Below are 14649 nucleotides of genomic sequence, written 5' to 3' on the forward strand. Positions count from 1 at the left end.
AAATAAATTTCCCTCAGCTTTCATGTCACCCAGTTACTGAGCACAGGCTGATGTGCCATGGGAACACCACTGCCCTGGCACATCCCTATCCCAGCTGGGCTGGGCCTGTGCCTGTCCTCCAGTGCGCCACAAAAAGATTTAGGGGCAAAACCCTATCAGGTGTAGGAGCACCCTCATGGCTTGTGACCTTCCCAAGTATTCTGGGGCTGGCATCCACACCAAAACCACGCTGCACATCCTGCTTCCCTCCCAACTCTACTCTCCTGACAGTCTGGCTGTTTCCATAGGAACAGGATGGATTTCCAAACAGTACACGGTAATCAAGACCCACGGAAGGAGTCGGCAGCCTGCGGCAGGGAAGGCTGCGGGCACAGATACCACATTTACATACGCAGTTCATCCACATTTGTGTGCGCATGTAGGACAGACTTGAGCTACTTCGTGCTTCTCTCAAATCCAAGAAATACACAATTTTTTTCCCTGTGCTGGATGTCTTTTCCAAAACCACTAACAATTCAAAGAGAAGAAAAATTCAGTATTTACAGGGATGCTTTCCAGCTGAGAGCCAAGTGCTTTCCGGCAAATGAATTATGAAGAAACCCCTCATCTCAATGCATTTTTCCTCATTTTCAGTCATTCTCCACAGAAGCTGACATTTTAATAACTTACAAGTCTGCTATTTAAATACTAAGACTTCATCTTCCTCCAGGTCCTGTTCCACTGCCTATAAACCTCCGTGGTGGCTTACAAAGAGCAGCAAGCTGCACGCTGAGGTTGTGCTCGCTCCCTTCTTTTTGCTCACAGCACCATGAGTCACCTGGAAGCCCATGAACTAAATCCCCAAGTTTCCACTCGCACCCACTCCTAGCTCAGTCAACCCTAAAAATGCAGTTTTAGAAATGGAAAAGATCTTTTTGGTCGCTACTTCTATAAATGAATAAATTTAAACCCAATCCCAGCCTGCATTTCAGCAGTCTCAGGATGACTGTGGAAGGTGTTACTTTCAGGATCAACTCTCTCATTGCTGCTTTTAATACCAACGAGGAAACAGAAAAAAATTCGAGGTCAAGTCAGGCACCATCTGTTCTTACGTTTCATCAATGCCCAATTCCAAGCAATTTTTATTTTTATACTGCTAGTAGAAGTACACCATGAGTACATAATTTCTATGAAAGAACATAGTATGGCAGAACTTTTGATGTGTAACCCACAAAATGAAATGAAAACATTACATACAATAGCTTTTTTAGCACCAAATGAGTTGATTTCTCATGGGAAAAGAGAATATTCTTGTGCCTCATTCCCACAGCTGGGGACAGTAAGCAGGGAACAACAATTCCCTTGGTTCATTGTCACATCTTGTACTTTCTAAGACTTTTTACACCTTATACAACATTAATGTTCAATCATGTCTCTGTACAACACCAGGGAAAAATACTTTGCCGTGACACGAAACACACGATTTTAAAGTTGTGCAGATTTTTTTCTAGTCTGAAGAACTATCCAGAATTTTGCTGGCTTTGGTTTTTGCTGACCTTTTGAGTCATGTTAATTATCAGAGATTGCAGAGGAGGAAGCTGGGCCCAATTGAAGTTAATGGCATCACTGGCTCTCATAATTTCCTTTTATATCCAAGAATAAAAAAAAAAAAATAAATGGGGCTTTCGCATCAGTTGGCAGCACTTAAACCATGATCACCAAAATTCCAGCAGGTGGGCTTGAGAGACCTACTGTACATTTCTACCATCAGCCACAGACCCAGATAGCAACAACCCATCCGACTCCCTCGTGTTTCCACTACACTCACCCACGTGGACCAGAAACGGAGAGAGAGAAGAGCCAAGAAAGCCAGGGAGGAAAGCAGGAAAGCCCCTTCGTGGGGCAGAGAGGTTAATACTTGTTTAATGCGATGCAAAGGAGAAAGAGGAGCCCCCCACCACCTACTTCAGGCACCGAGTCCATGTCCTGCGCATGCGTGGAGACTCGCCCCAGGGCCTCCGTCGGCGTGCCCGCCGGCGAGTGGCTTTGCTGCACCAGGTCAGGGAGATTGATGTGACCTGCAAAGCCATTGCTGGCTGCGTGGCCAGAACGCTTTTTTTCACCAGAGGTCTGCAGAGACACAAGGCATGAGGAAGAAACAGAAGGGAAGGGGAGGGGGGAGGGAAGAGAAAAAGAAGAGGAAAAAAAAAACCAAACAAAACTAAGTCGTTGGCTGTCCCCAAGTTCCCAGAGCAAGCGCAGGAGAAGGACCCTCTCTGTTCCATCCCCATGCAGTCTGGCAAGCAGCAAATCAACCCCCCCGCTCCAGGAGAAATAAAGACAGGATTAATCACAAAGTCAATACAGAGTAATTAGCCACGTTACAGCGAGAGAAGCCTGATCACGTTGTTTGGAGACAAGGAACGTAGGGCAGATTCTGCGCTTGCCACCATGGGCACAAACCCCATGGCCAGCTCTCCTCCCCACATGGCCACTGGCCATCAGTGACAGCAGAATCTGAGCCCTTGATCAGCACAGCTATAGCAGCGAGTAGCCTGACTGCAAATGCCAACACAGCCCCGTCCATGTTTCTGTAACCCAAACCAGCAGTGAACAGTGGCAGCAGTGGTGGAAGAGTGACAGAACTGGCAGCTCACTCTGCACACAAAGTTCCTTGGGTTTCCCTGGGGTTCCTCTTCTGCTCCATCCCCTCCCTGTGCAAGGCAGCTGCTGGGAATTTTCTGCCTTCCTTACTTATTTTGCCATTTTGATGAATGTCACCTACCTGGAGCACACCAATGAGATCGGTACAGGGATTTGCCCATTTGCTGGGATTGGCTCACCAAGCTTCTGGCCAGTCCTAACAACATTATCTTTTGATTGCTCATTACCAGCACCTTCAATCACACCTTGCAATCACAACAGGTAGTGAAAAGCCCTTTGCCCAAAGCCCACTGACCTCAGGGAGTCCATCCTCTGATGGCTTTGGTGGGGAGAAAACAGTGAACACCCAGCATAAGGCTTCAGTTTGGGTTTCTGATCATGCTCTCTCCTCAGAAAGGGGTTTTCCAGCTGCTTGTCTTGCCCATGGCTTTTAAACCCTTCTGCATCCCTGGTTTTCTCATACAGCCTTGCTGGCACAGCACCTGTTTTACTGCTGTGATACTGAACACAAGCTTATTTCAGGAATGGCTCCCTGTTAGAGGGATTTGTTCTCCTGCTCAGCCACATCACCCTCCCTGATACAAGGATGTGCAGAGCCGTGGGGATCCCTGCTCTGAACAGCTCCTCCCCAGAGAAGGATGAGGTGGGCTGTGCATTGCTGCTCACCTCCAAAACTGATGGAGAAAGGCAGCAAACGTGTTGTGATTTCTTTTGTTAAATCCTTCCTTTTTCCAAAGTTGCATTCACCTTTTTCCTTCATATGTGAATATTTTATATAAATGGACCTAAGAATTAAAATGCTCCTCAAGTCTAGTTTGCATTTGATCAAACATCCCTCCTTCACAATTGCTGACTCCAAATTCTGTTCCCTCCTTCTCCTCTCCCATCCACCTCCTTTACATGCCAGTAGGAGAGTGACTCCCCTGTTCACTAACCCCCTGAGCCTCCTGCCCTCTCACCAGGAGATCTGCTACCCATCTGTGTTTCCAGCAGCATCACCAGAACATTCCAGGAACTGGGGAACTGAGGAACACTGAGGGAGATCTTCCCCAGCCAACAAAGGTGCCTCCTCTGCCTCATTCCTGCAGTACCATCCATCAGGATTGATCCCACCACAGCTTCACCTCCACAATGCTGGCACTGAGGATGAGGCCTTGCATCCCTGTGGGATGCCCAGTGTCCCCACAGTCAGCTCTGAGCAGGACCAGCCCCTGCCAAAAGCCTCCAAATGCTCTACAGACACTGCAGGGCTCTAACAGTCACATGGTGGCAAAGGCTGGGAAGAAGAGGAGAAACTCTGGGCCAGTTCCAAGCGTGTAACTAAATGCTGTAAATGGAAGGCAACTTCTGCTGCCGGGAGCAATTGTGGGGTTACAGCAGAGCCGTTTGCAGGAGCCTCCTCCCCGCCGTGCCCTGGCACTGCTATTCACTGCTGTTTGTAGTTCTGAGAAACATCTGCACTTGTCACATTTGCTCCGAGAGTAAACTGCATTAACGAGAGCGCTAACGAGCACATTTGACTCCATCATTTTGTGTTCCGGACACACAGCACTGTTAGTTGTTGTGCTTACATGGGCAAAACCTCCTGAAGATGCTCCACGGAAATACTTGTTTTACAACTTACCTCCCTCACCATTAAAGTCCCTTCCCTTGAAATATTGCTAAACGTATCTGCGTGGGAAGTCTCTAGCCCGTGGGTTGTCACCATTCCCAGGTTGTACGGCTCATTGCTTCCAGGAATTCCTGTTGGTCTGAGGACAGAATGGAAAAGCATTAATGATAAATACTTCCTTTGCTAAAATAAATGAAAAAATCCTCTAATACAGTATTATTTCAGTAAAGGTAAGGCTCTGTATCTCTCAGGAAGAAAAATTAGAAAATGTATCCACTTAATCTATAGGGAAATGACTGATGTTGTCTGAAATACAGGACCAGGGTCAGGTTGATAAACTAGAGATACAGCATAGAGACCATAGAGGAGGACCTTTCTCCTCCCAAGGTGTCCCAAGAGGGGCAATGATGAACAGGTAACAAGGAGTGGCAGTCCTGCTCTACGTTACATCATTTTTTCTACTTAAGAAAGTTTAAGAAAATATAATTCACTCCCTTTATTCCCCAATTCAACCACTGAAAAGGGAACAGTGCATCACAACACCTGATGGCAAAAGACAGCAGGGGAGAGGATGGGGTTTGGAGAGGGTATGGGCAGAAGGACAAGTTGTGACTTGTAGCTCTCTGCAGTTTTCCAGGTGAAAATGTAGCCCTAACCCATGGTTTCATCTTGAGCTTATTTCTGTACTCCTATCTTAAAAGAGAGGCTGGAATCTATTCTCACACACTACCATTAGCTTTTCACCATTGCCAAAGGATGAGAAAAAGTAGTTATTCCAGTTATAAAATAAGAAAGCAGAGACAGAGGGGGTTATGTTAATTTAGAGACTGTAAATGCATGGCTGTGGTAGCCCCAAGGTCTCAGATTTCATCAGCTTTCACATCATCCTGAGAGAAATCCCTGGACATGGGCAAGATCTGGCTTGCACAGCTCAGAGAAGAGGAAGGTGAAGGGAGTCATCACAGTCTTCAGATGGAGAAATGATATCTGCAGAGGTGGATGGAGTAAACAGTCCCTCCTATCCATTGGGACACAAAGCGACGGATGGGATTATCCTACAGCAGGAGAGACCTGGATAGAACTGGAATGAAGAGCAGCTAAATGCTCAGGGAGGATGCCCAGGGAAGTTTAAAAACGGGTTATACAAAGATCACTAGGAAAGTGCAGGAGAACATGAGATGATCTCTCTCAGCCTCAGTTTCTAATGACAAACACTGAACACAGAAAAATAAAGCTTTGATAGAAAAATACCCAACTACATCGAGTCTGAACTTAAGGTCCCTTCTGTAAAATAAGGGTGTAACTCAGAGCATTTGCTTTCTTCCCCAGACACAGAACAGTGCAGCCCTGCCTGCAGATAGCCCTACATCTCAGACATTCCTGCATCTCCACCCTCCCATCTCTGGGGCACGCACGTTCATCGACAGGACATTTTGGGACAAGTGGCGTTTGGCTGGCAGCGGGCTGGGATCATCCATCTCACCGCCGTGCCTGTCATCCCACACATCTGGCTGCAAGGCATTCAGTGAGACATTTTATCCACTGAAAAGTGCTGTGTCAAACCCAAGGTGTTTGGAGAAGGATGTCAGCGTGGATTAACCACTCCTGATTAAACTCCTCATCCGAAAGCAGCTTGGGGCCCCTTCTCGCACGCATGACTGCCCATCCGACTGCTTCAGATTCAGAGCCATCCCTCCATCTCCTGACTTGCTCCAACAAATTCCAAGAGCTCTGATTTTAATTCTTCTGGTGGAAGGAAACTCCAACCCAGGAGCTTGGCACTCTGAATAACAAGGACCCCAAGGAGACATTGTCTTTTTACCACCTGGAGGGCTTCTGTGCCACTCCACTATGAGTCAGAGAATCAAAGAATTGCTTAGGTTGAAAAGACCTCTAAATTCATCAAGTCCAACATTATCCCAGCACCATCATGTCACTGCTAACCACGTCCCTAAAGCCAGGTATGCCTATATTGACTAATAATTCATTTATCAGGAAAAATGGAAACGAACTGATTAAAATGCAATTAATCCCCCGAAGATTCCCACAGCTCCTCTGCAAATTCAAGGGGCAGGAGTCAGATCCTGCTGCCAGGCAGAGACCTCCAGAAACCCTCCTGCGAAGTACCAGGAAGGAAGCCCAAGCATGATGACAGCTCGCTGTGCATGTTGAAGCTGTGCTGCCCTCCTCCCTCCCCTAGAGAGACTCAAAAGCACAAGTGGGACACAACAATAAAGTCAGCTGACCTTTTCACTTCAGTGTTTTAGCCCACCATGTTTTGCTGCCAGCACAGTGACTGAGCCAAGGACAGAAATCAAAGACAAAGGTTCAGGATTATTACAATCCTGGCGCTACCAGTTGGCACTGGGCAGGCCACCAAGTACTGCACTTTAGCATAGCTTGATTTGGGGGAAGACCAAGAGCAGGCAGAGCTTGAACAAGCCTGTGCCATGGGCAGGACCCATGGCGGGGATGAGGTCAGCTGCAACCACTCTGCCCGAAAACCTGCCTGGCTCATCAAAAGGAACAGGTCCATCAGCTTTGAGCCAAAGTTCACTGAATGCGCAGTGGAAATAGTTCTCTTTTTTTGTTACTTTTCCATTAAGTATCTCTAGTTTGGACCAGGAGAAAGACTCATCTGAATACATTATCCCTTGCAACCTTGTTCCCAGTGCCAGCCACCAAACATGGATGTGCTTTGGACATGTCCTATACCACAGCTACTGCTCCTCCAGGCCAAGACACACCAGAGTTTCACCTCCAGACCAAGACACACCACAGTTTCATGGTTTGCCCCCCTCAAAAGAAAGAAAGCCCTTCTCACATAAGCCGTGGGATGTCACTGACAGGCACCGTCCCATCATGTGTCTCGTTCTCCCCGTCCTCCTCCTCCTCCTCGCTGCTCTCGGACTCCTCGCTGGAGGAGGAATAGTCTGTCACCTTCTTCAGGGGGCGATTGGTTTCCTCGATGCGCAGCTCCCTCAACTCTTTGGCTAAGGCCGTCAGATCCTAAAGGGGATGGGGGCAAGGAAACAAGAAAGCGATGGCTGTTATATTCAGAGCGAGGAGAACGTCACATACATCTCTCCAAAAGCCAATGCTAACAGCACGAGCAACAAGAAATAGCTTTACAGAGTCGTTACAAACATGAGACAAACGTAAGACAATGTTTGTAGCATGTAGCATTTATTAAACAAAACAAAACTGATTTACGCTCACTGAAAAATCAATAGCCAACCTCTTCTTTTTCTCTTTGGAACGTGTATGTGCATATATATACGCACACTTATATGTATATACACGACAAAATTATATTTGTTGGAAAAGGTGAAGTTCAGTCACCATCATAGTAAACTGGAAAACAACGTCACTTCAAAGATTGGCTCGGAGAATTTCTCCAGCAGGGTTTTCTCTTCTTTCAAACTTCTCAGAGAGACCCCGTAATGGTATTTATTCTGTAATAAATGCATTTGGGAAGGAAGCAATGACAGCATCTCCCATGGAGTGGTGCAATCCCCACGTCAAGAGCTGCTTCCATGGTGAGTCTCCGCTGTCGGGCGGCTGCCGAGAGGCGGTGAGGAGCACGAGGAGAAGCGCCCAGCTCAGCCAGACTTTGGAGTCACAGCTCTGAGTCAGCCACACGATCAAAAAATAATAATAATAATAATAATAAAAAAAAAAAATCCCTCAGCGGGACCCATTAAGCACTTTAATGTGAAATGTGGCAGCCTACAAGCTAAGGGAAAAAGAAAACAAAAAAGAAAGCCTTGAAACAAGAAAAAAGATAGGAGCAGTCCCAAAGCCTAGTCATAATTTTTCAGTTTACCATGACTTTGATGAGGTCTCAGACCCGACAGTCATATAAAATAGACACTGCTATTTCAAAACAAGGAACATGGCAGGCACCGTGTAGAAAAGAGACTTTTTGTTATCTTACATGCTTTTATAGCAATGCAGGGGGAAGCAGTAGGGCAGAAAAGCATGAGAGCTCGAATTAGAATGGGTTAGAGAACTCTGCTGCACAAGACATGCACATGACGAACAAAGCATTGCAATTGTCAGTCTTACCATTTCTCCCTATATTAGTGACCGAGGTAGGCATCAGTGCATTCGGTCAGAGATAAAGGATCAGGGAGAAAGAAACTCATTGAAAAAGACTAAATTCCACAATAGTCTTACGGCCATACTCTCATTTACTGCATTTCCAGTTTACCGTTCCAGCAGGGCGACTACAGCAATATTAATTACGGTTGCAAAGAGAGCTCTTAAAATCTATCCTGTCGACACGTGAAGAAAACGATGGAAAACCTCTATGGCTGAGATGCAAACCCAGTTTGTTTTTTGATTGTGAAGTAGGAATGCTTTGCAAGCAATCTGTGCTTTGGTTCCTGATGACCCACACCTCCCGGCGGGCTCCCACCGGTGACAGCTGCACATTCTGCTCCCAGGTTTGCCCTGCCTGGCCTCTGATGTAGAGGATGGACTCCCATTGATATTGGAGAGCTCTGGATCAGACTAATAAGTACTACTATACCAAAAAAAGCCTAGCTTTTTTTTTTTTTAATGGTCAGTTCCTGTTTCACAGCAGGAACCTGTGATGGGTTTTATATGGGTTGTTCAATGAGGAGACGAAAAGGCTCTGGAGAGACCTTAGCGCATCTTCCAGTACCTAAAGGGACTCTCAGAGATTTGGAGAGGGACTTCTGACAAGAGCCTGGAGTAACAGGACAAGGGGGAATGGCTTCAAACTGCCAGAGAGTAGGTTTATACTAGATATTAGGAAGAAATTCTTCCTTGTGAGGGTGCTGAGGCTCTGGCACAGGGTGCCCAGAGAAGCTGTGGCTGCTCCATCCCTGGAAGTGTTCAAGGCCAGGTTGGACAGGGCTTGGAGCAACCTGGTCTACTGGAAGGTGTCCCTGCCCATGGCAGGGGGGTTGGAATGAGATGAGCTTTAAGGTCCCTTCCAACTCGAACTATTCCGTGATTCTATATCCCTCTCCAAATGCTCTCTGTACCTTTAAAGAAGGCTCTTTGTTGAGATTAAAGAGAGAATGTGGTATTTCAAGAGTTTATTTTCGATGCCAACATGTTTGGGATTGAAATACAGTCAAATCTGCAGTCAAGACAACTAATTATTTTAATTAGAGCTGTAGCAGCTTCTATGGTATGATTGTTTTTTTTCCTAAATAAGAATCAGTGACAACTTCAGCAGCTTAACAATGCTTTCCATTTAGAGTATCAAACATGCTCTTTATTGAGCACTTGCCTTTGAATTGGATTAGAGCCTCTCACTTTAAAAAGGGCTTTAGGGCTGTGTAAGAGCATCTCAAAATTACAGCTGGACTTCTGCAGTGCAGGACTAGGACTGAACTCTTCCCTATCAAAGCGATGGACTGTGAAAATTACCTCTTTTTTGCACCTTCCATTTCTAACGTGCCTCAGGGCACCCTATCAGCCTTCTTTGGTCATCGCTGGAAGATAGTCAAATGTTTTAAAAATCAGCTTAATTAGTTTTAATAACTAATTTGGAAGTTATAACAGCAATAATACTCCCAGACAATATAATCAGATAACTCTTATTTCCTAGTAAAAGCTTTGCCTCGGGATGGTTAATCCTTTGATGATATCGTTTTCTGCAAGTAATGAGCACTTTGTAGGATTAAACGGCTTCACCAAGTTGCTCTTGGACCAAAAACAATCTGACAACTAGAAAGAAAGTGCTCTGTAGTTCCATATGTGTTCCAAGTGTTATTACTGAGGGTGATATAATACATAAGTTAGTAGTGTCAGTGCTCTTTAATTACTTTTAATTACAAAGCCTTCTTTAGATTTAATATTTGCTGGAATCAAATCAACTTGGTTTCCGAAATCACATCGCTCGTTGAACTTGAATTTAGCACACATGCTGCCTCTATTTAGACACTTATTTATGTGCTTTTTTCTTAACAAAGCACCTCATTAAACAAAATGTATTGCTCATATTATACCCAAGAGAACAAGTTAACTAACCAGCACATATTCCTGCTTTCATATCTTCTATTTTTAGAGGAAAGAGGCTGCAGGAGAGGTTGCTGATACTGGTACTTTCCATTACAGCTCTGCAGTTACCAGTATCAGCAGTGTGTGCACAGTAATGCATGTGTGAGGCAAGTTAAATCAGGAATGCTGGATCTTTTCCCATGACTATTTAAACATTCACCATCGCCAGATACAGATTTATTTAAAATACTGTCATATGTGAAAAAGGTAATTCAGGACTTTCATTTTTTTGAGAGGACAGATGAGGACAAGCATTGCCCATCAACATCCAAGATGGGTCTGCTGACTCTGGCTTTGCAGTTGATGCTGGTCCATGAAAATTAATTATTCCACTGCTCTGTTTTCCTTTATTTTCCGAGTGCCTTCATTTGAATTAGGCTTAAAACACACTTCAAATAGCACTTGGTGGCCCCACTGAAATCAGTGGGTGGCCGGGGGCTGTGGCTGAGAGCAGAATGTGGTGAGGGGTGCCCGGACCATCTCCATGTGCACAGGAAACCTTCGCTCTCACTCCTTCTCTTTCCAACACGCCAAACAACAGCACCACCACATGTGGACCTTGGGGTGTCTCTGCCGTGGCCTCCATGCAAGTGGTGTTGCCAGCAGATTCTGGGCAGCCTATGGCTCAACAGAGCACACCAGCAGTGCCACTCCCCTCCCCACAGGCAGGTTCCCAACACAAGAATGTGACCTGTTTGCTCTCCCGTCTGACCCACGATTGCATCACCATCTTTACCAACATCAGCACCAAGAAAACCCGGCTCGGTATTAAGCACTAACTAGTCAACCTTACATAGGCATGACCCACTGAGAAAAGATATCACTAACCTCATCTATAGCTTTCTTATAGCTCTGTGGGTAAAGGAAGAATAATCAGCATCAGAGGAAACAGATCGGGACAGGAAAAAGCCAGAGGAAGGGCAAGCAGGTTAGAAATAAAATTAGAATTGTTAGCTCAACGCTGTGGAGTGTAGAGAAAAAAAACATCATCAACAAAACATTAATACACATTAAAATAGAGAAGCAGTGGAAATTCATTTCATTATTAGGCCGACTCTGCAGTTTTAAGATACAAATGTCAACAGCATTAAACCAGGAGGAAACACTTCGGATGAGATTTTGCTCAGAGTAATACAAAGGGAGTGTACGGAGACCACTACCAGGTTGGGTTTTAAGCTGTGAAGGCTGTCGGGGGGGCTGGTGGCCCAGCCTTCCCGAGCAGAGCATCCCTCCGCCGGGCTGCTGCGGGGGACATGCAGCACGGAACACAACAATGTGCCATCGGCAACCGCCGCGCCCAAGCTAGCGAAGCCCTTAAGCATCTGCTTCACCTGAAAACACAGGCTTAAGTGCTTTCCCCTAGACTTGGGCTCCTGGTAAAAACTCATGCGCTCTCTTAAGCATTCAGACCTCCCAGGGGCTCTCGCCGTACTGCTGCTTTCCAGTCTGTCTGCTGGAGAAGCACCAGTACCAGCCTCGTTTTTGGGGTCCCCGCGGTTATGCTACCGCACCGAAGGGAAACGTGGCCAAGCCGGCTGGCAGCATTCCCACGGGAAATAATTTGAGACTCACAGCGGGTCGGCTCGGTCGTGTCACGTCCCTGTTGTCTTCCTGCTTGACCTTGGGAGGCTCATGGGAGAGCACAGGGGACCCTTCAGGCTTGGCATTCCCTGGGTGAAAGGCAAGTGGAGAGAGCGGGAATTAAAATGCTGCCAAAAACCATCTCTGCATCCTGTCACCTGGGACAGGTGGGTGCAGGAGCTTCATCATCATTTCGCTTCTGTTGCCTTGTAAAACCCTCCTGCTCCTTTCTGCTCGACTGTCACTGCAATTCTCCATCAATAGAGCAAGAGAAGCCATAATCCAGCCCAGCCTCCACAGACAGCCCCCTTGTAGAGTCACTTTTGTACTAAAGAAATGAATTTACCTTGCAGAAGAGCAGTGTATGTGATAAATTAAAAGCTGTGAAGCATCTGACATTGCTAGGACATTATTTGTCACAGGATTCCTCATTAGTAAAAACAAAACCAAACCCAAAATGACAATTGGTGACAAACTCCTTTAATTGACTACCTAGAGGAGTGATGGTTTCAACAACAGACATGTCATCTTATGGCCAAGTCATAAAAAATTCAAAGCATGGAGGCAGCATTTGTTTTAATGCTCTTCAGCTCTGGGGACTGGAACCACAGGGCTGTGCCAGAATGCAGATGTATGGGGTGTATGTGCTTTGGCAACTCCACTGTGATTAAACAGGGGAATGGAATATCTTTAAGAGGGCTTTAGGATGAGAGGAAACAATCTGGCTAGGAATATAAATCCTGTGTCAGCATGGCTGCCTGGCAAGACCACTGGAGAGAAAGCTTCTTCCAGGCTAAGTCACTCCTCTGCTCCAATCTCAGGCTTTGCACAAAGATGAAGCTCTGAAGAAATTATTATATACCATTATATACCATGTCAGAAGAAGTGAGCTTGGGATGATGGAGCTAGGAAGCACACAGGTATTTTTTTCTGTTTACTCCAAAGCATAACCCCCATCTCCTTTTGTACAAGTTACTCAGCACTGCGATGCCAAGCCCAGGAGCAGCACACTCTGCCGTGGGCATCCCACATCAGCCTCCAGGCCAAAGGGAGTGCTGGCATCTCCATTTGCAAGGAGGCCAGCAGCTTACAGAAATGATGGATCCTTTGATTTTTTAAATTTTTTAAAAATCAAACATGAGGTCACAGGCCTCTTGCCCTTCCTGCATATCAGGAAGCTGCAGGGAGAGCGCCCGGTGCCAAGGGATGTTTCCAAGCTCACCTCTGACTCTGTTGCGCTCGCTGGAGCCAGCCTGGGAGCCAGGCTGGGATCCACCCTGGGAGCTGGGCTGGGAGCTGGGAGTGCTGGAACTGGAGGAGCTGCCACTGCTGGTCCTCTGCAGGGGGCTCTCCACAATGGTCTCTGTCCTCCTCAGGTCCGGGTTGCTGCAGGAGGACAAAACAGCAGGGCACCATCAGCTGGTGTCACACACACCCCCGGGGCTCCAGACCCTTCCCACACTTGACAGGGACAGCTGCAAAGGTGAGGAGATCCCTCCTCAGCTGGAGAAGACAGGGCTGAGGCTCATCAATTTTGGGTGCACTACAGCCACAACAAAAAAATTGCCTAGAGAAGCCTTCTACTCTTATTTTGTCAAATTTGGCAACAATTAAAAGATTCTTTACTCAGAACTCCCTTTCGCTCTGTAGATTTGCAATGCTAGAGTTACCCAATGAACCATTAATATTCATCATAAAAGCAGGAATTTGCAAAGTGCTGTTAGACAGAGAAAGATTTCAGTGAACAAAGATCTCCAGTTTGCAACAAGGATGCAGATAATTTGTACCACTTATTCACACTCCCCAATTTTCATGGCTTCGCTTCAAACTTGCATCAGATACCCACTTTTCTTCCTTGATTTCTCTCACCCTTGTGAACATACATAAATCTAGAATAAAAAAGTGCCCTTGATACACAAAGAGTGACTAATATCTCTCTGGGTATCGGATGCCTTTAGGAAATTAATTCTTACTTGGCATTGAAACGACATCAGAAGAGATGTTCACACAGAGTTATGCAATTTGGTTTTATACAATGTTTCTGTAAGTGATCTTATTTAAATTCCAGTTAAAAATGTACGGTAAATATCCCCTCATTTTTTACAACAGGGTGACAAATAAAAGAAAGAATATTTTTGTAATATTTATATTTATGCATGGGCAGAATCGAGAACCAATAGCAGAGGTGGTTAAAAAGGAAAACTGGAGAAATGTTACATTACTCTGAGAGAAATGAAGTATGAAATAATTCCACTGAATATTTAAGTTCAATGGACATAGTAGCAACCTAGTAATTTCCAGTTTTCATCAAACTGAAGGCCTCCAGCTCATCCTGTATGGCTGATGTGTCCTTAGCTAAATTAACTCGCGAAATGTATTTGAAAACTTTGGCAACCAATGTCTTTACCTGAACTGACCAGGTCTGGGATCATGAGGCTGCAGGAAACACTGGGCAACCTTGAACTTGAATCCCAGACTCCCATTATCATTTTACTTCCAATACCATCACTTACAAGGACTACACAGTCCAATATCCCTCTGCATTTTAAACCGTCCTTCAAGCAACAGCTAATTAAAAGAACTACGTTTTCAAGGATTCGAAATGTTTCAGCCTTCAAGCAAAGAAGAGCAACAAACCATGATATATTTTTTCTCTAATTAAAAAAAAAAAAAAGGAACAACAAAAAAATACTCTTCCTCCTACTGCTGGCCCTGCCAGCAACTCGAGGCTGCTGCCTGTGAGTTTGCTGATGCAGGGACGGGGCACTGAGCTG

At 45.7% G+C, this 14649-nt stretch overlaps 1 protein-coding gene across 10 annotated transcripts in view; it reads right to left on the reverse strand.

The window, feature by feature from the left end:
* Positions 1-14649, reverse strand: part of TNIK (TRAF2 and NCK interacting kinase) — a 153141-nt gene that overhangs the window by 10724 nt on the left and 127768 nt on the right. For 3 of the 10 annotated variants that reach the window (XM_032697639.1, XM_032697633.1, XM_032697643.1), the window contains 7 exons: positions 13098-13261; positions 11867-11964; positions 11123-11146; positions 8324-8332; positions 7080-7264; positions 4268-4394; positions 1945-2109 (listed from right to left, as the gene is read on the reverse strand). In XM_032697639.1, coding sequence (XP_032553530.1) covers positions 1945-2109; positions 4268-4394; positions 7080-7264; positions 8324-8332; positions 11123-11146; positions 11867-11964; positions 13098-13261 — 772 coding nt within the window. Of the gene's footprint in view, positions 1-1944; positions 2110-4267; positions 4395-7079; positions 7265-8323; positions 8333-10157; positions 10161-11122; positions 11147-11866; positions 11965-13097; positions 13262-14649 lie in introns of all 10 variants that reach the window. The other 7 variants (XM_032697640.1, XM_032697635.1, XM_032697641.1 and 4 more) reach the window with 5 other exon arrangements.

Source organism: Chiroxiphia lanceolata, chromosome 10 (assembly GCF_009829145.1).
Source record: "Chiroxiphia lanceolata isolate bChiLan1 chromosome 10, bChiLan1.pri, whole genome shotgun sequence".
NCBI classification, from domain to species: Eukaryota; Metazoa; Chordata; class Aves; order Passeriformes; family Pipridae; genus Chiroxiphia; species Chiroxiphia lanceolata.